Genomic DNA, 26,072 nt, shown 5'->3' with positions numbered 1-26,072 from the left:
TTTTTTTTTTTTTTGCCAAAGAAATTGGATTACTTTTGTAGTGAAGAAATTGAAGGTGTAGAAATGAGGGTTCTTCAGGTGGTTTCATTAACAATATTTGCAGTACTTTCACTCTGGTTACATAACCACTGCATCAACATTCACACTATACAGATTACAGATCTCTGACAAGTCTGACACATTAAAGAATAGACTGCAAACGGCACACGTGACGGATGCAAAGAAAACACAACAAAAACTTGGCGATTGTGTGGCACAAACCTTGAAAGTCGGTGCTTGTACTTGGAAATTTCTCGAGTCTGCCTACAAAGCCGAACACCAGCTGGAGTGCGTAAAGAATTTAAAACCTAGACCCTCAAACACACTGTACACATGAAATACAAAAGGCTTGATCAGAAGTAGCATTTCTGTGGTGCAGTGAGTTTCCTATTAGAGGAGTACTTTCACACTTAAGTTGAGAACACATGTGAAAACTCCAAAATATCAGCGTTTTGGTACTGATGCAGAAAACGCTTTTGGTAACCTAACAACCAGAGGAGTATGAAGGCTCATGTTCAAATTTGAGGCAAAATTTTGTTTCTTTACTGAAACTCATTTCCCCAGAGCACTACCTATACTGAGCCAATCACAACCATGCATCCAACAACGATAGTTTGTTACGACAGTTTACACTTTCAGGTCACACCGTACTGCGTCACACTATAATCAGATTGGTTGCAGTCCAGTCCTGTCAACATGAACTTAGAATTACCTTTGCTGTAATTTGTGCAAATGAAATCATGTGGACAGAAGCTGGCAGGGGCAGACCATTAACTGTCCAGACTATATGAATGTGACACTCGTGTCCTGGGATGACCCCTCCATCGGCTAATATCTGGAGGAGTTCAGAGCAATGTCTGTGAAATCAACTCCAGAGGCATTTTGGTCCGCTTGATAATGCCCCTTGAGAAGTTTCAGACTGGTATTTTTACATTGATGCCAGGTTACACTTTGGATACATGAACATAGCACATAAAATCAGTTTCTAAAAGTATAACATGATTAAATGCATCTGTTACCTGTTCTTAAAGAACAAAAACACTACCTACCCATCATACTACCTTTTCTACATCTGCTTTGAGTAAATAACGGCTATAAATACCGGGTGTTACAGACACACTTCATTTGGCGCCAAAAAAGATTCAAAACCCACAGTATGTCGACGTGATTCCTGTCATTGGAGATCAAAAAATCAATTCATATGTTAATCTCTTAAATGTGTGTTCCCATCTTTGGTAAAAACAGGCATGCTCCATCACACTCCTGGCTGCTGATCCTATTGTTTCTATGCCTAAAAACTTTGAAAACTGTAGATATCTGTTTATAAAGTGCAGGAATCCCCAAGTCTCTCCACACCCATCTGTCAATACTGCAACTGATTGCCATCACCATGGAATAAAGTCTTATTGCACTGGCAGTCAATGCCAGACAGGCTGTTCTTATTAGCATCTTCTTCCCTTGAAACTACAGCAGTCGACCTTTACTCCACTGGTTCGTAGCCTTTCAAGTGAAGCCAGAATTCATAACTATTAACCCTGTACTGCAGTGCTACCACCAAAGGACAATTCCATAACACCCAAATTGTCACACACTTTTAACACTGCTTTTTCACCACAATCTATGTGGAAAAAAAATAAAGATCTCAATATACATATTAGCAAATAAAAGTTTGGTGTCATGCCCCTTTACCCAACTTTTCTCAAGCTGAGCTCAGTTCCATTTTTCTCAGTTCCATGGGGCATCTTCAGTTCATGGTATCCTCCCCCAAGTAGTCCATCTCAGTGATGGGTTTGTCTATGTCCATACCCATGCCTATGCTCATATCCATATCCATCATCCCTCCAGCTGAATGCTGGTGAAAATTGGCTGCAATCTGGTCAAAGGTCTTGCCCCGTGTCTCTGGTACCCGGAAAAATGTGAAGATGAGGAAGAACAGAAGAAGAGCTGCGAAGATCAGGAAGACATATGGCCCACAGAGGTCCTGCAGAAGGACGGGAAGAAGGTCGGATTATAAAGAGTTGAACTTGATGCCACGTGCCTCTATTAACCGGTCAAGTAGCGGTTTTCATGTTTTCATCTGTCTGTCCAGACTTAACTTTTCAAATGTGAATAAAAAATTTGATTTTGTAAGGTTGGTAACCTTTAAAGACCAAAATCTAATCAGTTTATCTAAGAGGATAAAAGATTGTCGAGCCAAAAAAGAATAACAAAACTGAAGTGGGTGAAAAATGGAAAAGCATTTGTGGACATGCACAACATCCATTGTGGATACTCACAGCGACATACTGGAAGCACATGCCAATAATAAAGTTGGCAGTCCAGTTGGAAAAGCCTGCAACAGCCATGGCAGCTGGCCTTGGACCTTGAGAGAACAGCTCAGCTACAAAGAACCAGGGGATGGGACCTGGGCCAACCTCAAAGAAGGCCACAAAACCAAAGATAGAAAGCATGCTGATGTAGCTCATCCATGGAACACTGTCCTATAGAGCAGAAGAAAAGTGGGTTCAGATGTTTGTGGAGACTAGAAATCATATATAAAATACCGAAGTCTGGAATACCATAGTCTGGATTTTATTTATTTTCCTTTTTTTTGGATCGGGGCTTACTTACAAGTAAAGCAAGAGCCACGGTCATGATGACGGCACAGATGCACATTCCACCAAGTCCTAGCATGTGGAGCGTCCGTCGACCCGTCCTCTCTACCAGGAAAAGCTGTTAATATGAAGGTAAAGGGGGGATGGGGGGTTAACCTCAGCTGACATTTGGAGCTAAAGCATTTGATTTGGTCAGATTCTTTCTCAAATATGTATAACGTCAGGTCACTATAATGCTAAAACCACATTTACCATATACCTAACTGCAGTTCAGGACTTCTAAAACAGTGTTAACCATAGTTTAGCAGTGATTTTACAAGCGTGCGCTCATAAAACAATCTATTGTATCAAATTACAATAGTCAGTCTCTAACCCTGAAGCCGTGGCACTCTTACGGCTAAAGTCGTACATCTTTATCCGCTTGATGACACTGAAACATTTTGACTCCTCTTATCTTGTTTACCCTTTGATAACAGTGTTAAACAGTAATAGAGTGACTCTGTGACAGGGCGTGAATGTTTATTGTTCCAAATTCAAAAAGTTATTTAAACGCTCCCAAATTGAATTTCAAAAGTGCGATAAAGGCATGTCGGTGCGATTTCTCACCGAGACTACCGTGAAGGCACAGTTCACCACCCCGGCTCCTATGGTGGCATAAACTGGACTCTGGACTCCTGCTTTCATGAAGATACTGGTGGAATAGTAGAAGATCTGCCAGAGGAGTAAACAAATTTAGGTCAATGTTGAACAGCACTGGCTCCTGATTTTAAAGGACTGCTTGTTTCTGGAACTTTAGGTGAGTCAGTGTAATTTGAAGAACTCACTGCATTAACCCCCGACAGTTGCTGGGAGAGCTGCAGGAGGATGGCGATGATGATGGGCTGGCGGTAAAGCGAAGAGCGAAAGAGTTCAGGTATGGACACCTTCCTCTCCATGTCCATCCTCCGCTTCTCCTCCTTCATCTCTGCCAGCATGTCGCCCACCTCCTGTCTGCCTGTTAGCCTCCTCAGGCCTGCAGAAAGTAGAAATGTAGGAAGTTTTTTTTTTCATGTACAAAAACTCATCTGACATTTTAGCAGCTAATTCCGTAAGTCCAACTGATACTCTGTACATTGAGTCCTGTAAATGTCTGATAAACCCAGACATCATGAGTGCGGAGTTGATCTGACCGAGGAACTGGAGACACCACACAGTATGTAAAGGCAAGGCCAAATAGCCGTGGTTTAAACTATAACCTGATTTATCTACTATTTAACTCACCGTGAGACTATGATTTACAGAATTAGTTAAAAAATATTTTAAAGTAATTACTGAGGCCATAAACTCAGCAGAAAAAACAGTTTACTGTGGTCAGAGATAAGACTTTGGTAGAATCAGACTTCTTTTTGCAACCAGAGGAGTCTCCCCCTGCTGGCCAAAAGAAAGAATGCAGATTTCAGACACTTCGAGTTAGTTTCGCTTCTCAGGTACGAACATTAGTATCCATCAGTTATATATAAGAACGTATAAAGTGATATGGGTCAAAGTGGGACAAACCCAAACACAGTAGCTGACTGCCCCTCGCTGAGCTTGGTTGAACTGAAGGTTTCTTCCTGTTAAAAGGGAGTTTTTCCTTCCCACTGTCACTAAGTGCAGTTTTCTCTTTATTATTGTAGGGTCTTTATCTTACAACATCAAGTGCCTTCAGATGACTGCTGTTGTGATTTTGCGATATATAAATTAAATTGAATTGAATTGAAATGAAATTGCAAAAAAAAAAAAAGATCCTACATTTCCCAAAATGCAACTCAGCAGCTTATTTTATAAGGCCCTATCTGCCTCCTAATGCTAAAAATCCAGTTTATAGTGTAGAATTTAAAATGTAAAACTTAGTTACATAATAAGAATAATAATAGTAAACCAAGACCTTAAAATAACGCAGCCCTACTTACCACTCTTGGCGTGGTGCTCCTGACACCGGACGATGTAGAGGAATCGGGGGCTCTCGGGGCAGAAGGGCAGCAGAGCCATCTGAAGTACAGTCGGCACAACAGTTAATCCCAGCAGAACAGGCCATAAGTGCTCACTGCCGAGTAGCGACTCCAAGCCGAGGACCTGCACAGGGAGAGGAAGCAAGTTTGAGTGTGTGACATTTCAAAAGATAATATGATAAAGCACCTAAAGACAATCCTTTATAGGTGGAAGTAAAGGAAAAGACGGGGAGGTGCACAGACAAAGAGAATGGATTTGAGGATTCAAGATGTGTTTTTTGTGAGCAGACTTTTTAAACGTGGCCTGGAAAGGCCCACTGAATGTCGAGGACATGGAGACAGAGAGAAGATGCCGATGCTATTTATAGACGGTCGTTCCTGCCATACCTGTGCGAAGAGAATGCCAGTGACAATAGCCAGTTGGTGCAGCGTCCCCAAAGCTCCTCTGAGACTCGTAGGTGCTATCTCACCCACGTACATTGGTGTCAAGCCAGATGCCAATCCTGCATCAAAGGAAGAGTTAAGGAAGCAAGAGATTGTTAAACCACTTATTAAATGGACACATTAATGGAGAGTAAAAGAGGGAAGAGACAGTGGCCAGCTCACCACAGTAGGCACCAATGATAAAACGTCCAAGGATCATCATTTCAAAGGAGCGGCAGAGCTTGGACATTCCCATCAGACTTCCTCCAATAAAGGCAAACAAGTTGTTTATAAGCATGGCTTTCCTCCTGAAAGAAGCACAGACCTGCATTTTTGAAACCATTTTGAAATGATAAAACAGCAGGTTTTTTGTCCAGCAGAGTTGTGCACATCTAGTTTGGATATGCACACTGTTTAGTAGTGAAAAACACTAAGAAGCCACTAGAGGGCAGTATCACACAAAATTATTCAGTATCGCACAGAGACACTGGTTTATTCAGCACTTTAACATTTGATCCACAAAATCCTGTAGAAGGCACAGAGGAGTATTAAAGAAAAGTAACATTTGTGACTAGATTTTGCAGTCTGGTGTTATTTTACTTTACTAGACTGTGATCGGAACCAAAAAAGAGTCTTTCCCACCTAATTTAGAAGTAGCACGGTTCCTACAGCTCAGCTTACACTGTCAGGAATTTACTTGACACAAGCAACAAGGTACCTCACGTATATATTTTGTAACATTCTGTTAATACCTTGGGTTGAAAATGTTTTTTTAATATATATTTTAAAAGTCACTGAAAAGTTGCTTCTGATGAGGTTGTAAGCTTATGTAAGCTGCACATTCAGGACTCTGTTAAAATGTCCTTTCAGCCAGTGGAAGCTGTGGACTGCAGCCCAGTTTGCACAGACTCAGGTTACAGCGGGAAACTGGGTCATAACATCCCGGACAGAGCTTTCACTGAATGACTGGTTTTATTTTTGGGCTTATACAGAACTGAGAAGGAGATATTTATGTATCACAATGAAGGCTAGCTAGAGAAGGCTTTGGACTAGTGTTGTCGTTTGCTTAGATTAAGGTTTTAATTGCTCTGTTTATAATGACGATTTATCATTTGCTGTTGAACACTGTGTGGTGTTTTGTCGTGTCTGCCTGGCTGTTTCCTAAAACAGTCTTGGTTATCGTTGTAGTGCATTAAAACTTGAAGTCTCTGTTTGTGGTGCTTTTTAAAATTGCTTTCTTGTTTTTCATTCACCCTTAAAACCACGTTTATATGGATCCACTCCCGCTGCATGCAAAATCCTACTTTCCTTACATAAGTGTGTCTTTTTGTGTGTGTTTGAGTGGACTGGGTGCTGCTTTCTTTCTTTTTTTAACTGAAGATACTTCAGACAAACTCCCTACCCACTTCACTCTTTATTAACCTACAGCTTCTATCCATTTACACATGAAAAATCAGACCTTTCATTTGTATGTAAGGAGTCTGCGAAGTATGTGTGTCATTCAGGAAGAAGAAATGTGTACTTCTTAAATCTTTGCTCATGTATTCAGACTTTGTGCAGTTTGTTTCAGATTTCCAGAAAATCTTGTGGTTTGCTTTGAGTAATCTGTGCAACCATGGGCACAGACGGAAACCATCCTCTAAATGTTACAGTTAAAGCAGAGTGTAAGATTAATGAGCTGCAGCCTGTTCTATCTGCTCCATCTCATAAAACAGTATTTCATAGGCTTAGCTTCATGAACCCATCAGGATAAAAGCAACGTATCCCCTCGAGACCACTAGAAAAGGCTAAGCTTGACCTGCGTTGTCTCACCTGCCCAGCCATTCAGAAACAAAACCCACACAGAAGGAGGAGACCATGCCGCCGATGGAGAAGATGGCAACGGACAGCGACCAGAGCGAGGTGAGGGTCCCTGTGGGGATGGGCTCCCCGTACCGGTACATCCATGTTGCATTGTAGTCCCCCTCAATGATCTGCAAGGAGTGCCAAGATAAGTTGGAGCAAGTGACTAGAGGAGTGAGAGAAGAGCAGCACAAACTGCACTGAAAAAAAAGGCCATGTTGGATTTACTTGATTCAATAGTGGACATTGGTTGCACACAAATGTTTTGCTTTGGCAGAAACTTAAACAATTGTGTTCAATCAACACAACTTTTTCATATTCAATAAACATGTGCATTTTGTGTTCATAAAACGCGATTGAAACATGTTTAGATGAAGTAAGTTGAGCCTTTGGAATATTTTAATCCTTCACAATTTTGTCATTTTATTTCAACACTATTAAATAACATTTACCCCAATACTACTTGCTCATTTAAATACTACATGTTGTCTTCATATTACATAATGTTCAACAAAGTCTAGAGTCTGGTTAACATAAAAATTTAATGGATCTACAACAACTAACATCCTATCTTTATCCTGGTTGCAGGGGGGCTGGGAAATAACCCTGAATTGTTAGGCAGGGTACACCCTAGACAACCATTTGCACTTACATTGACAGGTAATTTAGAATCATCAATTAACCTAACTCTAACAACTGCACAACTTTTAACTGTGGGAAGAAACCGGAATACCCAGGGAGAAACCTGCAAACTAGCCAGATTGTGGATTTGAACCCAGGATCTTCTTACTGTGAAGCAACAGCACTAACCACCATGCCACCAATCCAGACTTAACAAAAGTAGGAAAGCTATGATTTCAAGGCTTGATGCAGAATTTTTTTGTACGTTTTTGTCCTTGACAGGTTAATCCACAATAAATAGCAATAGCATACACGTGGTGTGTCGTAGTTGTCTGCCTCTTATAACGCCAGTGATTTTCCTACAGTTTGACATCTCGTGCGATCTTGTGAATTTCACGAGTTCAGCAACTAACCACTCTTACTAGATTGTATCATGTCATCTTAACAAGGACAAATTAAGTTGTTGAATTTCGTACAGATCCTTCATGATTTAATTACGTTCATAGAAGCATGAAATTATTGTGTTTAAATTACAAGTTAGAGTTTTTTAATGTAAAAAACACCGAATTTACTTTTTTCAGTATATCAAAAAAAGTAGTGGAGGCTACTCGATTTGACTGAGATGGATTCCTGAAACCACGATCCAAAGTATACGAGACTGAAAGTTATTGACTTACTTCACTCGAACATGACATGAACAATTTAATCTAGCCTCTCTGTAGATCATGTAGTTTCTACACTATGTAGTTACACTTAACTTTAAAGCATGAGGCACTTATGTTAAATACACGCAAGATGCTTACGTAAATCCAAGAGTTGGCCAATCCCTTTTTTTCAGTGTGGGTAAAAGGGAAGGTAAGTTTGGAGCGAGGTCTTGCAGACAGGGCCCGAGTAGAGCTTAAAATCAGCTTTTGTAAACATGGAGTATATAAAATGGGCTGCTTGAAGGCTGGTGGTTAAGTCACTTGTCTGCATGGCTTTGGGCGAGATACTAAATACAGTGAACTACGACAGGAAAAAAAAGCTATATGTCACTTTAAATATGAACTTGGATTAGCTAAAGGCTTGCAGCGTGAAGCGCTTTGAATGGCTGCATGGACCACAAGAGTACTATGTAAATCAGGCCATGGGCTATTTAAATAGACAAGCACACCGTGTAAGTAACAGCTTACTCCCATGAGTTCATATTTTCAGAATGCTTTCCTCATTTTTTTTTAAATATAGACTTATATTATCTCACATATACACACTTGTGCACATTCTCATATTAAAAATTGGGAGGTTTCAGTTAATGAGATCTTTGTATGTACAAGTAACCACCGAGAGCCAGAGGTTTCGAGTTCAGAGTGCTCTAAATACTCGGTTTCAGAGGGTTTTTCTCTGTTCTTGGATCTACATGATGTCATAGAGAGTGGAAAACCCAAACATGGTCACAAATCAGCCCCACCCAGCTGCTGTTTAAGTGATCGCTTTACGTGGGGCAGCCAATCAGAAGAAAGCAGGATTAAAAAGGCTTAAAAATAGAGTGACCTTAAAGGGAGTGTTGCTCTTTGTGTCACACTATTTGTAAGAAAGATGTATTTTGTTAAATCAAACAAGTGATCTGTAGATAATTATGCTCACATTTTCCCAAGTATCAGACAAGTTTAGTTGATAGCTGCCCTCACCCGTGCCAGGATTTTAATGATGGATGTCAGAGCTGAGATGCCCATAAATGCAAAAGGCTTTTCTACACAGCGTCCAAGTACCGTGGCACACAAATGAAGGGCCGCTCTGTTTAAAGAGATAAATGCGGATAAACGCACAAAATTTGCTTTCAGATGTGGGAAATGAATCATATTTCTCACGCCTTTTTCTCATCATGCAAACAGAAACATTTCCTTGTTTCCATGACACCTGGAGCAGGGATGTGTTGTCATTTTTGTGATGACACGTAAAGATGGAAAGGAGCCTCGCCCTGCTGTGTCTGTGTCACCTGACTTTGCTTCGGAAGGCTTCACATGACATAGTTTTATTCTTTTTGGTTTATTGTCTAAACATCACCAGGCAGCGTGTTGTGGTGTCAAAGCACACCACCTTGTGAAATCAGGCGAAGCGACTTTGTTGACGTCTGGTTAAATGACAGTGTTAGACTCGTGCATGACACCAGTGTTACATGTTTTATTCTTTCATTTTATATTATGTCCATTCGTCTTTCTTTCTTTTTTTTTACCTTCTGTGGCGCATTGATGACACCGATGTTATATCCAAACTCCAAAGATCCAAGGACAGCCGTGAAGACTGACAGAGCGAGGGTTCCAGTCACTGTCTGCAGCAGAAACACGCACACACACACACACATAGACACACACACACACACACACACACAAAGAAGTGAATTACAAATAATTTGTTTTTCAGAACAGTGAATAATCCTGAAAGGTGTTTTCATAACTGTAACAATAAGATAACTGTTGGACAACCACGATTATCTTTTTAACTCTCACTCACTCTCTCTCTCTCTCTCTCTCTCTCTCTCACACACACACACACACACACACACACACACACACACACACACACACACACACACACACACACACACACACACAACACTGCTGCTCAGCTAACATCAACTATATATATAACCGTGATCCTGACTAGAGACAATCTCTGCAGTGCTGTTCATGACTTCTCTGACTACTTTCATGTCGACGCCTGAACTTTAGCTTCCCTCCAGTTTCCCATCAGCCCTCTGCCACCTGTCTGCAGGGTGACAGACAGGATGACCTTGGGGAAAATGAACTTCTTCCACTCCAGCATGGTTATAAAATTTTAAATTTCATTTATTTATAGGTCTTTTGTGCTTTTGGAGTTACGCCGCCTGTAAGATTTAAGTCTGTGATGAACTGTTGGATGAACACACAAACACAGACGGGTACTGTCGAAACAACGAGCTTCCTGAAAAGTTTTTTTTCCCATTTTGGTGACGTGGGCTTATGGACTGATACAACAGCAACATGATGCTGGTGATGCTGGTAAAATTTGCTGGACCTAATTTGACCCCGCAGTTCTGCTCAGCCACCTTCTGCAAATATGTTGTCCGTGTAAATCTGTAACTCTTGACCTTGCTGAGTTGAGCTTTTGATAAGTGCTGCTTAACATTCACAAATCACAACAAAGAGGTGTGTAGTGGTGAGCGTGTGCGTCCTTGTGGAAAAGGTAAAGTGCCAGAAGTGGCCACTAATGTTTCATTACACATCCCGCACTTCACTGCATGCACACTTTGCAGTAAATTTCCAGGCATTATGCATGAATCTGCACCTGCTTGTATTTACTGTGAGATACAACACAAGCCCAGATTAAACACAAAACTATCTCAGGTTGTGCAGGTTATCTCCGTCTTTAAGTGATTTCAATAGAGACAAGCACATGACTGCTTCTTCCCCTTTTCAGATTTTATGCTTAGGGGAAATATTTTTGCATTAAACACAAACACACACACACACGTACGTACGCACACACACACCACATCCCAGCATAGTTTAGTCTGTTTCCAGTTTATTCCCAAAGGGGAAACTTTGGGAATTGTTGCCTTAATTCCAGCGTGGATAGCAGCCTATTCTTCCTATTAATAAGATGATGGAAATCTACATCAGGGGAAAGTCAGGCTTAAAACCAGCACTTAGAAACGATTTCTCCAATGGAGTTTGAGCTGGGCAGTAAACACAGAGTTTGTTTATGAAGGCGGTGGCCTGTCATAAGCTTGCAGTTACGAGGCCTGACTTGTAAACTCAGTTTTGGCCGCTCAAGGTCACCACTAAGGACAGAAAGGCTTCCCCCTCTCTTTGAAACAGAGTTACTCAAAGCTTCTTCTAGATTCATGACTTTCTCAACATTCGGATTTTGCCTTTAAAATTCTGTTAAAAGTGTATAACGGCTCATGGGATTATTTTAAAGAAGCGCACTACAATCAGGAGATATTTAAAGGTTTCAGGTCAGGAAAAAGTGCTGTGCGTAAAATCTTTCCATAGCTGAAAGTACACATTGCAAAGTTCACAAATAACGGCTATCCCTGCAGAAACTTTCTAAACAGGCACAGCTAGATTAACAAACTGTTTATAACAAACTCCAGAAGAAATTACCTCCGCTCCAAGCTGCTGAAACCCGGCCGGCATGATTTTGGCAACTCCTGGCTCCCAGTAGGAGTCTGGTGATAGATGCGTCTGGTGCCAAACGGAGACAAACCCGGGCGTCTTAAAACTGGAGCACTTTAGCACTGAAATCGAACCGAGCTACTAAATCCAAAAGAGAAGAACAAAGAGCTCTGGTGCGTTGTGCCCCGCAGGTTGTCCTCTCTCCTTTGAAGTTTGTGTTGTCTGTCCAGCTGTTAAAGAGTTGACACCGGCATACCCACGTGCACGCCTCTCAGGAGAGGGGCGGGGTGGGGGGTGGGTGGGGGGGAGGCAGACGCAGAGAGGCCCTGCAACAGAGGTCAAGACGCAAGCGGGAAGCTCTCCTGACCTAATCTATCTTGGGCCGCAGAGGTGGTGGTGGAAGGAGGGTGGGGGTGGGGTTATTTAGAAGAGGTGTCTGGTTTTTATTATGGTGCTAAGAGATGAAGAATTAAATAACAAAAGGTGTGATTACATTTTCAGATTCCTGTTTAAATCAACAATAATTTATCATTCTCTGGAGCCGTAAGCCAGAGCGACGCAGAGGCCCAAATTTGGTCTCATTTTGGACCGTTTTCATGAGCTTTGTTACGTAATGGCCATAGATCCCCACCCCCCACAAAGAACGATAAACTCAATCTGCAAAGCATGTGCAAAGATGCTTCTCCCTTATCACTGACAGCTCAAGGTTAATCACCTCATTTCTGGACCTGCAAATGGAGGACACACAGTTGTGGAGATGTTAAATGTCAGGTGACCTAAAAGTCGGAGTCCGCCATTATGACTCAACTTCCCTAATGGGAAGTGAAAAGGGGGCTCGTCTTTGCCGCTGTGGTCGCCATTGTCTGCCTTCCCAACAGATACAAATCCCTTTCTATTTCAGATCACATGCCAAAGAGGTCATCAGCCTCATTTAACCCCCCTTCCTCCCTTCTCTGTTGCACACAACAAAGCTAAATCCTCTTCCAGCAGGCAACAGGTGGGCCCTAAAATTGGGCCCTGCCACCTGAGTTAGGAGTGTACAGTAGGTGTGGTCAGGGGGAAAGTTTGGGGAGGGACCAGAGGCGTAGATTAGGGAGTGTGTTGTGGGAGGGTTTTGCATTGGGCGGGAGGAATGGAGATCCTGCAAGCAAGCTCAGTGGGAAAAAAAAAACCTACTCTAGATCTCCCAATGAAATGAGTCATGACCACCCCTCGCAGACACACCCCCACCTCACACCACTCTCTGGTCAGAGCATGCTGCCCTCTCCTTTGCCTTTTGCTGCCCTCAAACAGTGGGAGAACCCGACACCCCTCATCCAAAGCCAGGGCCCCAAGCACAGTCATGTGCGACTCTGACTAAATGCAGAGAAACTTTACACCATCGGAATAGTGGCGTAGAGCCTCTTCCAGCACAGTTAAGGGGTTTATGTACGCAACCGGGGGGGATTAAGATGATGATATTACAGAGCCAAAAAGTATCACATGAATTCATTTGGAGTGAGCGAGGAAGGCTGAAGACTGGCAAATCGGTACAAACACACCTCACAGACTCAGCGAAGCGCCGAGGAGTTAACGTTTTTAATGTCACAGTGTCACCTGCGTGTGTGTTTTACTGTTATCCAACCGAAAAAAAGTCGCACAACCACAAACACGCACTCAAACACCACGTGACACAGCCAACTAACCCAGTGTGTAAATACTGTTCCTCCTTGTCGTGACCTATTTATGCATGCACAGGCATGTATGGGTGTGTGTGTGTGTGTGAGAGAGAGAAAGAGAGAGAGAGAGTGGTTGGTGAGGTCACCTGGTTCAAAATCATGCTACTGCAAATAGAGCTGCTGATTGAATGACAGGTGTGTGACAGGCAACAACATTTGCATTCGTTTTACAACATTCGTTTTATTTCTTGGGATAAAAAAATCTGGAAGTCATGATTTTAAAAAGACTGGAAACAAACGTCAGCGATAGAGTTTATCGTTCACATACCACGCATGTAGTTTTGGTTGAGTAGTCTCTTTTTACGTGTCACCGTCCTGGGGTAGAAAGAATGTGATCCAAATCAGCAAAAATAGATTTAAGTACACTTTAACAACCCCGATGTTGTATTACATAAAGGATTAAGGATAAAGATTTATTACATCCAACTAAGCAAAATTAAAAAATATTATTATAATATTATTATAATTAAAATATTAGCAAAAAAAAGTGTGAGGTTTTATAAACGAAACAGTAACTCTCATCCATGTGTATACCTTTCTTTAATGAAAGAGCCCGCAGTCAGAACAGTTAATATGCTGCAGCATTGTGAATGAATCCTCCACAAGTCTTCTCCCTATCTGCATTGCGCTGTTGCATTAGACCTCACTGTTGTATCTATATGCTCTCTGGAACTGATCCAGAGTGGACTCAGTGGCCCCCATCAGCGCATTCATTCAAAGGTCAAACGGCCACCTATCCCCAAAGCGGCACCAGCAATCACTGAGCGCTCGGAGAGATTGACGGCGACCAACATTCAGCGCGTTCTCTGACAGATCATGCAAGAGTCCCGCGGCGTAACACAAATCCTCCGGCACAGCTATAGAGGTTGAGAGCAGCCCCAGGGGCCCGTCGGTGCAGCTGTTCGTCTCGCTGGCAAAGGTGCGTCCATGATGGGTGATGAGAGGCAACATCGTCGGGTCTGTTAGGAGAGATTATGAGGGAGATTATTTCATAGTGTTTCTAGTTTAAACCTCAATGAATGTAACGATCAGACGCACGCAGGAGCATACAGTAGCTTTATTAACACTACAACTGCCAGCTGTTTTGATCCAGTACTGTGCAGTTACTGATGAATTTGGAATCTCATACAGTGTGTTCGCATGCTTAAAACACACTTCTCCAATATGTAATTATTTAGTTCCCTAACATTTTAGGTTATAATTGAAGCATGCGTTAACCACTTTGCAGTATATAGAGCCAGTCAGTTAAAAAAAACCCTAAGTATCCCAAATCAAGTTCATATATTTAGTGCCAAATTACAACAACAGTCATCTCAGGTGCTTTATATTGTCAGCTAGAGACCCTACAATCATATGGAGAAATCCCCAACAGTCAAACGACATGCTTTGAGCAAACACTTGGCAACAGTGGGACGTAATAACTCCCCTTTAACAGAAAGAAACCTCTGGAAGAATCAGGCTCAGGGAGGGGAATCTACCTTCACAGTCAACCCTGTGAAGGTAAGACTATCTTTAAGCTTGTACCAACACTCGGATTGGTGGACTCAAGAGAAAGGCTCAAGCCGTGGAAGTGAGGCCAGAGGTGAGCTTCCACTGTGAACCAATAAACTTGCCTTTGTAAATGTACAGATTTACCCACAAATAAGTCACACCAAGCCACACAGGGTTACACACTTACAGACAAGATCACTGCAGATCAGATCCCAGGGAACAAAAAAAAGGCAGTTTGAGATGGCAGTCTATATGCAGTGGCTAACGAGCTGCAACACATCTCAGCTATGGCAATAAGGCAGAAAGGATGAGAAAAAGCCCTCAAACATTAGGAGAGCTGCTAGAGGGAGTGACTGTAACACCACTAACACTACCAAAGCAAACATCATAGCCTTCTTAGCATAAAACCATGCTGCTTATCGTCACCTCACTTCTTAACCTTCATCAGCTTTATCCCTCTGTAGTTACTACATCTCTGCTTGAAAAGACTGTGTTTTTCAAGCTGGTAAAAAAGTCAATTGACCAGCCCAGCTTTTGCAGCTTTTGCAGCTATAACAGCTTCAGTTCTTCTGGAAAGGCTTTCCACAAGGTTTACGGCTGTTTTATGAGAATTTCTGACCATTCTGCCTGAGGTACATTTGTGAGGTCACACACTGGCCCACAGTTTCCGCTCCAATTCACCCCAAAGGTGTTCAATTAGGCTGAGGTCAGAACTCTGTGATGGCCAGTCAAGTTACCTCAAAAGATCTCATTCATGTCTTTATGGACCTTTCTTTGATGCACTGGTGTGCAGTGATGTTGGAATAAGAAAGGGCAATCCCCAAACTGTTCCCAAAGACTCCTGAAAAACAACCCCACACCATAATCCCTCCTCCACTAACTTTACATTTGGCACAGTACAGTCATATAAGTTTTCTTTTAAATTTAACCTTTAATTACACAGGTAGTCAGTGTGTTTTAAGCACAAATAATGTACTGGGATATGAGAAACATGCAAACACACTGTATGTAATGCCATGTTTGTGCAACAGGTAGTCCCATTGAAACTCAATGAGACAGTGATGATTTCACCAAAACATTTGTACGTCTTTTGAAAAGCACAGTGTTTAGTGATTGACTAAACTGTTTGCGTAACATGTACTCTGTTAAATAATAAGGCAGTAAACCAGTAATAGATTTATAGATAAAGTGATACCAATGAACCATCCTGTGTAAGGCCAAGTCAACCAGAAAATATAGAGTACAGTGGTGTGTTAAAGGTTTACAGCCTGTTGTAAATCTTAATGCTCCATGATAGACAGAATCCAACAGATGAAGAGAGTGAGCAGAGGCATTCATGTAAATTACGTCACCGCAATAGGAGGAGGGGTAGAGAGGTGGCAGCAACTTATGGTGAAAAAGAGACATGATCCGTTTCTGAAAAAGAACCCTAACTTCAGCCTTAGTTTCTTTAATACATGGTTGATGTGTGGCTTAAAGGAAAAAATGTCATCAATCACAATACCTAGGTATTTGTATGAGGTGCCTCAGTACAGTTCTCCTGGCAACCGCCAGACCCAGACTTGTCCATCAAATTACACGATGGAGAAGCTTGATTCGTCACTGTAGAGAACAGATCTCCACTGCTGTAGGGTCCAGTGGTGGCACACTTTACACCACTACATCCAACACTTTGCTCTTGGTAATGTAATGCTGGGATGCAGCTGCTTGGCTGTGGAAACCCATTCCATGAAGATCTTTTGAGCTGATCTGAAGGCCACATGAAGTTTGGAGCTCTGTAGTGATTGACTTTACAGGAAGTTGGCGACCCCACTTAATGCCTCGGTATCTGCTGACCCTGCTCTATGTAAATACCCTGCTGTGTATTTACCACTTGTTAGTAAATACTTTGGGCAATACAGTGTATGTCATCTAGACCAACCACCTTTCCACTCTTCATCCTCTGTCCCCACTGCCTCCTTACCAATCCTCTGCACCTCCTCATTCAGTAGCTTTCTTTCTGTCCTGCTCTTTCTCTCCCTCTCGCTTTCTTAATTAATCAGTTCCTCAGAGTGTTCCTTCCATCTTCTAAACACGCTCTCCTTATTTGTTAGACTAGAAAGAAAGTATTTCTTATTTGTAAGTTGAACATACGGATAGCATTAAACTGTACTTTGACATCCACTCGTTTCTCTCTCCTTGTTATTATGATGTCATGATGTCACATTCAAATACTCATCAGAAAACCTTAAAACATGAGAAATCTGACTGAGAAGGGAATGATCCTTAAAACCAAGACAATTGAAAATGTATTGGCCCATAGCGTAGCCTCAGCCTTTACATTTGGATAACTTTGGAAAGTATTTAAACACTGCAATCGCAATTTTAGTGTACAATATGTGTTTGGTGGGATTTATTCAAATAAATATATATTAAAGATACATTTATTGAGATCTCTCTTGAAAACCAAATCACATCAATGAAAGCGTTGACACTTTTCCATTATAAGGTCAAGGTTTTGACCAAGTTTATCGCTTTTCCTACGAACGGTGCCGTGTTCACGATAGTTTTGAACACATCGTCATCGCTTCGTTTGCGTTTTGTCAGAAAAGCAGCTCTGCGATTGGACAAGCTAACTCTTAAGAAGAGCCCCTCCTCCTCTTTCTGTGGGAATCCCCTCAACAACGTGTTTGGTTCGCAGAAAAATATTTTGACTTGTCGGCGGTTTTGACTCTCTGCAGTCACCTGTGACTCACCAGTGGGACGCTTAAGGTACCCGAGTGGTCGTACATGCCTCATACACTAAAGCAAATCCCCGAGAGTGACATTTATACGACGGGGAAGTTTTTACGACAGTTTCGCTAGCTAACGTTTAACCGAACGTCACGCTAGCGTAACTAGCTAGTCATGCTAACGCAGTTCGGCAACCTCAACCTATAAATGTGAGTCGGGCTGTGGATGCACAGTGTTTATTTACTTCGGGGTACGTTTTGACTCGAAATTAGTGTGTACGCGGTGTTATTACTGTTGAGACGTCGACACGGTGGCCATACGTGAAACGACGAGCTAGCTTCATTCAATTAAAAAGTCGGCCTACTACTGGAAGGTAGCTAATCATAGTGGCTGTTTGGGCCGCAAAGGCAGAAGTTGGCCTAGTCTTTAAATGATCTTTAAAAGCGCTATTAAGGAACAATTCTCTTATTATTCTTGCTTTTATAAAATCTATTTATTTTTAAGCTAACCGTAGTTGACTTGGCTAGTCAGCAGCTCTTCGAGTCAAAGGTCTGCTTGTTTTGAACTCATTTCCTGTGCGCAGAAACTGTTTTTACGGCGATCTTTGTTTACGACTGCTTTTCTCTGCTCTTTCTACGGCTTTTGTTTTTCTTTTTTTCGACCACAACAAATAAATAAATGCATAATAACAATAATAAAGCGAAAGTGTTGTGGGTTTTTTTTCTAAAAAAGTCGAACGAATGCTATATTTAGTTTGTTTTCATTAAAATTGTGGGAAAACTATTAAATTAAGACTTTGTAGGAGATGTGAGTTGTTGCATACCTCCATTAACTTAATCTCCCGTGCTCATTTCCTGTTGATATCCACAGCCTGCCTGCTTCACGACTGGGAAAGGAGGGGGAGAAACTATGGCAGAGCAGGGCTTTGAGGATTTACAGCTGAGCCAGAATCTACCCTTCAGCCAGGATTCATTTAAAGAGCTGTGGGACCAGCTACCGTGAGTAAAGTCTTCATTCCAGATTCCATTAATTTTATTATTATTATTTTTTTTAATGCAATTATTACTCCTACAGTGTGGCTGAATCTCTGTCTGTCAGTTTGGACACTATTTCAGCTGTGAACAGCAGTACAACAGGTCACGATGAAACCTGGAGGCCAGATGGCACCATGGATATGTTTCAGGTGTGATTACCCGACCTTATGCAGAATAGCATCTTTAAAGATTTGTCGAGATTCCTGTGACTTCAACATGCATGTTTATTCTTGGAAGCAAACTGACTTCCCTTTGTCTGTTTTCAGCTGATCAATGATCAGCAATTAGCTGAACACTTCGATGAAAAGCTCTTTGAGCTGCCAAATGATGCTTTGCAAAAAGATGGTGTTACACCTCCAGCCTCCACTGTTCCAGTCACAACAGATTACCCTGGTGAATGTGGGTTTCAGCTCAGATTCCAAAAGTCTGGAACGGCAAAATCGGTGACCTCAACTGTAAGTTATGGTTCATCTGACCTCGGAAAATCTTATAACTGTACTTGTGTTTTTTTTTTGTTTTTTTTTTTTTCTTAAACAGGATGATAAATGTTATTTGTCTTACATCTGTTTTAATTGGTATAAAACAAACGACCAGAAATTTCACCAGGAATTTTAATATGATGGGCATTTTAACTGAATCCAAGTAATTAAACCAAGACGCATTATATATGTAAAGTTTGAAGGTGCTCTCAATCGATTATTCTGCAACCAAACATGACATGGAGCAGAAAGCTGCTTTCTGAGGCTTTCCTCACAGATAAAGAAGACTTTGAGATCTGCTTTTAGTTTAGGCAGCAGTTGCTGAACTTAGTTTTGTGTGGGTTTTTTTTTTTTTTTTTTTTTTGAATGCAGAAGGGCATATTTTATTTGTTTTATAACTGTTTTAATTTAATAAAACAAGTTAAACTCTCATATAGAGTTTAAAATGTGGAGGCTTGTTAATGAAAAGGTCTTAAATTGGTAAAGTCACTGCTTTTAAGTTATCCCTTGATTTTAAGATGAAGAAAAAAACATCTTACCTTTTTTTATTAAAAATCCATGCTTTGGTATCGGTCATTGTGCCATTCATGTGGAATCTTTTTCATTGTGACGATTCGCTGAAATTTAACTTCCACAGTCAGTTGCTGCATTTGAAGAGCCAATAGTGTTGAAGTTTTCAGTGACTCACCATGTAGTGCAATGTGGTTGGCTAGCTCAGTTAAAGTTAGGGTGCTCTGCAGTGTAATCCCCTGCCACCCCCACCACTTGCTCTGGTCTGCAGGAGAAGGGCCTTCTGCTTGCAAAGCACTGCTCTGACATGACGGGACATGTTCCTGCACCCTCAGAACAGAAAGGGTTAAAATTTTATTCTGGTTCATTTTGCTTTGCTGCTTAGAAAAGTTAATGTATTTAATTTTGGATTATTTTGTTTTAGAGTCGAAAGACTAGTTCAGGGGTCAGCAACCTTTAACACCGAAAGAGCCATTTGGAGTCTGTTTCCACGCAAAAGAAAACACTGCGAGCCGCAAATACTTTTTGACATCTAAAATGAAGATAAAACTGTATATAATGTTTTTTACCTTTATGCTTTGTGTGAACAACTAAGGTGTGTTGCTTATGAAATCCATGAAGTGCTACAGAGAAAGGTCATGTCCAAATTCATGGGCTGGATCCTCCTGAGGACCCAGCCTTCGTGGTCTACGTGGGCCGGGTCCTCAGAAGGTCGGGTAGGCCGGAAGTAAACAGTTGGGGAAATTGGACGGTCTAGCCTCCTGATTAGCGTCACCGCTGTCTCGGTGGAGTTTAATAAACTCAGCCGTCTGCTCCTTGCTATCTAAAATATAACAGGATGCTGGCATAAATTCTCGACCGTCTCATACTTCTGTTTAATCAGTTTTCTGTTTTGACGTTTAGTCAGCTGTGTGAAAACCAAGGAGGAACCCACCCGGGGGATTAATAAAGTTTTATTTTATCTAATCTAATAACTTTAATCTCAGCCAAACCGATTTACTCACAAACAAACAAAACACATTTTTAGGTTGTCTAAGTGACTTATGTATTACGTTTAACCCGAGTAGCGAAAGTCCGCGGCGATCTGAAAATGATGTGCCGGGAGTTGTGCCGTTCTCGGTGGCTTCAGTGGCCCTCGAGCTCCCGGCTAGCTATCGAGCTGGTGGGTAGCAGACGTCTCCGAAAACGTCGAAGCACTTTTGCAAATATGCGATATCTTGATAAACCGAGCAGATATTTGATGTTTACACAGCTACTTTCTCGCCTGAAAATATGTTAAAAGTTTATTTTGTGACCCAGAAAGATTAGTATGAGTAATTTTAAAACTTAGTAGCGGCTGCCATTATTGGAAACTGGAGTTTGGCTGGGCCGCGCTATGAATTCTGGGATATGGTAGGCCACGAAGGACACACCCGATCCATCCTTCAAATTCGGGGAAAAGGAGGACTCATTTGTCGGAGGAGTCTACGAATCTGGACAGCCTTCGGCGCGTCGCTGTGACGTAATCGGTCTACAAATGCGGCCTCAGGAGGATGCAGCCCATGAATTTGGACACGACCAAAGTTACATTTTATTTATGTAATTAACACATTTTGAACTTTTAAAGAAATATAACAAAAGGAAAGCTGAACTAAAATGATCCATGTAGCAAAGAAAAACTGTTGTGAGCCGCCACCCTTATATCGCTTTTGGAGCCTTGACCTGACTTTTAAAAAAAATAATTGGGGGGGGGGGAAGCACTATGCTGCTAAAAAATGAAAAATAGATATTTGCAAAATTCTGCCTAAATATGTATTTTACCTGGTTAATGTGTGTGGCGGGGCGTGGTCTGCAGTGCCGCTGCAGGGAGGCGGATGCACCTGAGCGGCACCCGCAATCACGCCTCGCCGCTTTTACATCTGTGCTATCTATGCTGTTGTGTTGGTGTGTGTCGGGCTGTGAGCTGAAAAGCTACAGCCGCCTGTATACGTCAGCAACTGTGTGTGAAAAGTGGTCGATAAAGAGATGCTGAAAAGCGTTTTCATGCAAACATCGTCGGGTCTGCTGTGATACGTTTACAATGGGACTTCTGCTCCTGAACCTCTGCGCACAGCGTCTGCAAATCGGGGCTGTGCGAAGTCACTTTCATCTTTACGCAGGACTGTAAGCTGTCATCTGTGAGGCGTGAGCGGTGTTTGTTTTAGAATAGCTGCTGACAATGTGGATCCGAAGATTCATAACTGGCCTACCTGGGGTTGAAAGTCTCGATAAATGCACGGCGTTTCGGCGGGTACACCGGCCTCTGCGAGTGCGACTCTTATTTTGAGCAATGAAAAAATAATAGAATATAATTTTATTTTTTTTATTTCAATATCACAATCTTCCAATTTAGAACTACAAAAAAGAACTAACATAAATAAAATACACTTCAGCTAAATACTTCTAATTTATTTTCCCAAACCACGCGGAGCCGCACCATAAGGACTAAAGAGCCGCAGGTTGCCGACCCCTGGACTAGTTGAACAATTTGGCTCTGTTTGAGATTAAAGATTTAAACAATTTTTTGGGGTCTTTGGTGAGCATTTGAATCAAAAAATGTTATTAACAAAACTTTTTATTTTTATTTTTTTCTGAAGTACTCAGAGGTGCTCAACAAACTGTACTGTCAGCTGGCAAAGACCAGTCCCATTGAGGTGCTGGTGAGCAAGGAGCCTCCTCAGGGTGCTGTACTCAGGGCTACTGCCGTGTACAAGAAGACGGAGCACGTGGCTGATGTTGTTCGCAGATGTCCCCATCACCAGAACGAGGACCGTAAGGGACACTTTACAGCATTTTTTGGGGGGGAGGAAAAAAAGCAAATTGGTTGAAATAATATGACTGTGAGCAGAAGAGTTGGAGGTGGATTGAAGGGATGCATTGAATCTGAACATTAAGGATGATGCCAAGACAACAATGTGGCAACTTTCAAATTATTTAGGAGTCCAAAAAAAACCCCTTCATTTATTACAAACGAGCCTTTGCAATTGTCATCACACAATATTTAAATAATTAACTAATGCAAAACTAACACAGACTACACAGTAAATGTAGTCTTGCCTAACTGTTGGTGCATCCCTGACTATTTCAATTTGTTTTAATCTGTAGTCTATTCAGCTGTGGAGCATCGCAGCCATCTGATCAGAGTGGAGGGCAATCAGAGGGCTCAGTATTTTGAAGATCTACACACAAAGAGACAGAGTGTGACTGTACCATATGAGCCTCCACAGGTATGACTGCCCAACTGTGTTCACTCTGAAGTGCACATCTCCGCTTTTTCTACACAACTTTGATTTGTACCCATTCATGTTTCCTCCATCGGTCTCATTAAATTTGTCAGTGGATGGATGAAGTGCTGCAAGAGCTCCAGACATTTTTCTTCTCCACATGAACACACCCCCACACAGTTCAGGGAAGGGGTACGATTTACACATAGGTTGAATGCGTTCACTTTTATACAGGTGTGCATTTCTTCAGTGGAGTTTCATACAGATAACATATAATAATCAATCATCCAAAAAAGAGACTTCATTTTTATGATCTTGCGATAACTTGATATATAATAAGTTGTACTTTTATAATATAAAAAATGTAGTCTTTCTTTTTTTACTTTGGAAAGAACGGCGCAGAAAAGATGTTTTTTTTTTTTTTTTTTCTTGGATGTGTATCATATTACCTTTTAACTGTAGTTGCGTGAGCCAGCAGTACATTTTAATATTTATGCTTTTCCTGTTTCAGTTGGGCTCAGAGATGACCACTATCCTGCTGAGCTTCATGTGCAACAGCTCCTGCATGGGCGGGATGAACCGCAGACCTATCCTCACCATCCTGACCCTGGAGACTCCAGAGTAAGTCAGTTTTCTCTCTCGTGTGGCCAGAAGCGCAGCACAAACCATTTCTATGGTGATGTTGTTTAACAGGTCATCTTGGTTTTTGGCCTATTTTATCTTTAGAACTGCTCAAGAAAAGTCTCATCTTGCAGTTTGTTTGTGCAGCACAGAAAAGCCGTTTGACCCTTACTGCACTGCATGTGCTTCTCTAGGGGGCTGGTTTTGGGCCGGAGGTGCTTCGAGGTGCGCGTCTGCGCTTGTCCAGGCAGGGACCGTAAAACTGAGGAGGACAATAAACAGAAGAAGGAGAGCGGCACCAAAGAGACGAAAAAACGAAGTACGTTTATGCTGGTTTCAGTTTTTGTTTAGTTTTCTTCCTGACCTCACTGATTTATTTATTTATATCTCCTAACCAGAGAGCGCACCACCTCCTGACACCACATCCACAAAGAAATCCAAATGTACCTCCAGTGCTGAGGAGGACGACAAGGAGGTTTTTCTCCTCCCTGTAAGTAAATATGCATACAAGTACACTGAAATTCTCTCTCAGCCTTTCAATTTCATGACTTTCCTCTAATTTCTGCCGCAGGTTCGTGGGCGTGAGCGTTATGAGATGTTGAAGAAGATCAATGACGGTTTGGAGCTGCTTGACAAGGACAGGTAGGAGGCACCCTGGAAACTTTTATTGGATATGACAGCAGCTACTGTAGACTGACAACAACAGGGAGTCGGTCTCAGCTGGTTCCAGTTGTCAGGTGTGCCTTTGGCCTTTACTGTAGTAGAATTTATCCTGTTTTCATCAAAACCTGGAGTCTCCTAATCCTGACACTAGAGGTCGCTGTGTGTGGTTGTTAACCATGCTGCACAGCCTGTAAACTGAAGCACATACCAGCATAGCTCCACATTACGTATTGTTTATGATGATCACACTATAGCGAAACATAGCTTTTGTAATAAATTAGCCGTGTCGTCTTGATGGTCCGGGTGTCTGTTTTTCATGTTGTATGAAAACAAAGTTGACCCTCTGGTTTCACATTGTTTGATGTGAGCACTTTTAAACTACTGTAAACGTGGCATTGCTACAACGTAGGGTGAATCCCAGTATTATATCAGGTGTGTAAGTATAGGGTGACAACCCGTGTCCACGGTTAATGTAGAGATCAGAAATGGCTGCATGAGGGCTCTAATTTAAAACAAACTCCTTACAGGCAGCAACTTCAGGGTTATACAGATGCAGCTCAGTGCTTTGAGATGAAAACAAAAATGAAGCATCCAGTGTTGAATACCCAAAGGTAGCATAGAGTAAATTAACATGGGCTATTTAATTGGCCATGCCATGGTTTTGTGTTTGTGCTACCTGTAACCTTTTGGGTATTCAAAGTGGAAGTTATGCTTTCGGTTTAGCAGCTTGGATGAGTGCACTGGGATGTACATTGGTCCTAAATATGTTGCATCATTTTATAACCCTGCTTTCTCTCTGCAGCAAAAGCAAGTCAAAGGTCTCAGTGAAGCATGAGGTTCCTGTGCCCTCCAGTGGAAAGAGGCTGCTGCAGAGAGGAGAGAGGAGTGACAGCGACTAAGATGCCCATCACTTCAATTTCGAAAGCAAACGTCACGTTTTTGTCTCAGCCTTCAGGTTTCTTTCAGGTTTCAGGTTGCCATCCTGCCTCAGTTAAACGGTTCCTGAAACTGTACTGCCTGATCAGTCACTGTAGACTGACATACTCTTGTGTTCAGTTATGTTTTTCTTTTCTTTTTTAAAAAAAAAAAGTTTTTGAAAAAAACAACCCTATGTTGGTAATTGGGTTAGAGCCGTTCAGCATGAGATTAAGAATGATCCTTGTCATAACGAGTCACTGCCGTTTATTTAAATAAAGTTCAAAGCTAGGCTTGGAAAACTTGAATGGAATTTGCCTCTGTTGCTGTATTACTGTGCCACAGTCCTGTCGCACAATGTCATTTTAAAAAAAAATATATATATATATATATTTTTTGCATGATTGTCTGGGAAATGCAACCACCTCTGCGCAACCTTGATTCATATGCAATATGTAATCGTGTTTGTGTAAAACAGAACTAACCCATGGTATTAACTGATCATTCTTTAGTGGGGCTTTTTTTATTTTTTTATTTTATTTTTTTAAATAAATGCAGATGTATCAGTTTTCACCGTCACTCTTTTTGTTTCGCCTGTTGTTGGGAACATTTACTTTTAGTTATCAGTTAGATTTGGTAGATGAGGGGCTGGCTGGATCATCCCCTGAACTAACAGTCTTTTAGTATAGATTTTATTACAGGAAAAAAAAAGACAAGTGTCTGATGTTATAAGTTAGTGTTACTTGAGTAGTCACACAGTAAATAGATGTAATGAGAACAAATTTTTTTTCTTTTCTTCCCCTTTTGGACCTTTTTCATAAAAGGAAGTGAATGTGAGTTCTCACGTTTGCATGTAAACGTCATGTTGATGTCCCCGCTGACCAAACAGTTTTTACACTGCCAACAATGTGTTAAAAGGCATTCCTCTTATTGTTTTTGATTATTTGGGGAAAATAGTTTTGTATAAGAGGGTTTCTCTATATTTTTCTGTTATTTTTCACTTTTGTATTGTACTAATTACTTGTAACTTTAAGCTTTAACGTAAAATAAATGCGATAAGGA

At 41.5% G+C, this 26,072-nt stretch overlaps 2 protein-coding genes across 5 annotated transcripts; one reads left to right on the top strand and one right to left on the bottom strand.

The window, feature by feature from the left end:
• Window positions 1-5: 5 nt before the first annotated feature.
• On the bottom strand, window positions 6-11,850 carry LOC146636584 (solute carrier family 2, facilitated glucose transporter member 4-like). Of its 2 annotated transcripts, XM_085349582.1 has the most exons (11): window positions 11,614-11,850; window positions 9,702-9,797; window positions 6,839-6,999; window positions 5,210-5,334; window positions 4,991-5,106; window positions 4,565-4,727; window positions 3,458-3,645; window positions 3,240-3,344; window positions 2,650-2,751; window positions 2,316-2,519; window positions 6-2,020 (listed from the first exon to the last, which is right to left on the bottom strand). In XM_085349582.1, the coding sequence occupies exons 1-11, from the start codon at window positions 11,644-11,646 to the stop codon at window positions 1,784-1,786; spliced, it is 1,530 nt and encodes a 509-aa protein (XP_085205708.1). In that variant the 5' UTR covers window positions 11,647-11,850; the 3' UTR covers window positions 6-1,783. The 2 variants fall into 2 exon arrangements, with proteins under 2 accessions (XP_085205708.1, XP_085205709.1); XM_085349583.1 differs by lacking the exon at window positions 11,614-11,850 and having other exon boundaries at window positions 6,839-7,034; window positions 9,702-9,763.
• Window positions 11,851-17,495: 5,645 nt separating this feature from the next.
• tp53 (tumor protein p53) lies at window positions 17,496-26,011 on the top strand. 3 transcript variants are annotated; one of them, XM_085349585.1, is made up of 11 exons: window positions 17,496-17,585; window positions 18,417-18,544; window positions 18,645-18,729; window positions 18,847-19,035; window positions 22,185-22,359; window positions 22,693-22,814; window positions 23,323-23,432; window positions 23,627-23,751; window positions 23,831-23,922; window positions 24,004-24,074; window positions 24,898-26,011. In XM_085349585.1, exons 2-11 carry the CDS (start codon window positions 18,456-18,458, stop codon window positions 24,992-24,994), a joined length of 1,155 nt encoding a protein of 384 aa, XP_085205711.1. In that variant the 5' UTR covers window positions 17,496-17,585; window positions 18,417-18,455; the 3' UTR covers window positions 24,995-26,011. The 3 variants fall into 3 exon arrangements, with proteins under 3 accessions (XP_085205711.1, XP_085205710.1, XP_085205712.1); XM_085349584.1 differs by having other exon boundaries at window positions 18,621-18,729; window positions 24,898-26,009; XM_085349586.1 differs by lacking the exon at window positions 24,898-26,011 and having other exon boundaries at window positions 18,621-18,729; window positions 24,004-24,687.
• The last annotated feature ends 61 nt before the right edge of the window (window positions 26,012-26,072 follow it).

Source organism: Diplotaxodon limnothrissa, linkage group LG3, assembly GCF_057381915.1.
Source record: "Diplotaxodon limnothrissa isolate DT_005_m linkage group LG3, D_limnothrissa_male_GT1.1, whole genome shotgun sequence".
NCBI lineage: Eukaryota > Metazoa > Chordata > Actinopteri > Cichliformes > Cichlidae > Diplotaxodon > Diplotaxodon limnothrissa.
The sequence above is the reverse complement of the archived record's forward strand: the minus strand, read 5'-3'. Positions and strand labels throughout refer to the sequence as shown.

Excerpts from the sequence above, each read along its gene's own strand:
- LOC146636584 (XM_085349582.1), bottom strand. The coding sequence starts at position 11,646 with ATGCCGGCCGGGTTTCAGCAGCTTGGAGCGGAG. Across the intron at positions 5,335-6,838 it reads GTTTCTGAATGGCTGGGCAG|GAGGAAAGCCATGCTTATAA; the intron begins GTGAGACAACGC and ends TGCTTCTTTCAG. Across the intron at positions 5,107-5,209 it reads TATCATTGGTGCCTACTGTG|GATTGGCATCTGGCTTGACA; the intron begins GTGAGCTGGCCA and ends CCTTTGATGCAG.
- tp53 (XM_085349584.1), top strand. The coding sequence starts at position 18,456 with ATGGCAGAGCAGGGCTTTGAGGATTTACAGCTGAGCCAGAATCTACCC. Across the intron at positions 22,815-23,322 it reads TACCATATGAGCCTCCACAG|TTGGGCTCAGAGATGACCAC; the intron begins GTATGACTGCCC and ends TTCCTGTTTCAG. Across the intron at positions 23,752-23,830 it reads CAAAGAGACGAAAAAACGAA|AGAGCGCACCACCTCCTGAC; the intron begins GTACGTTTATGC and ends TCTCCTAACCAG.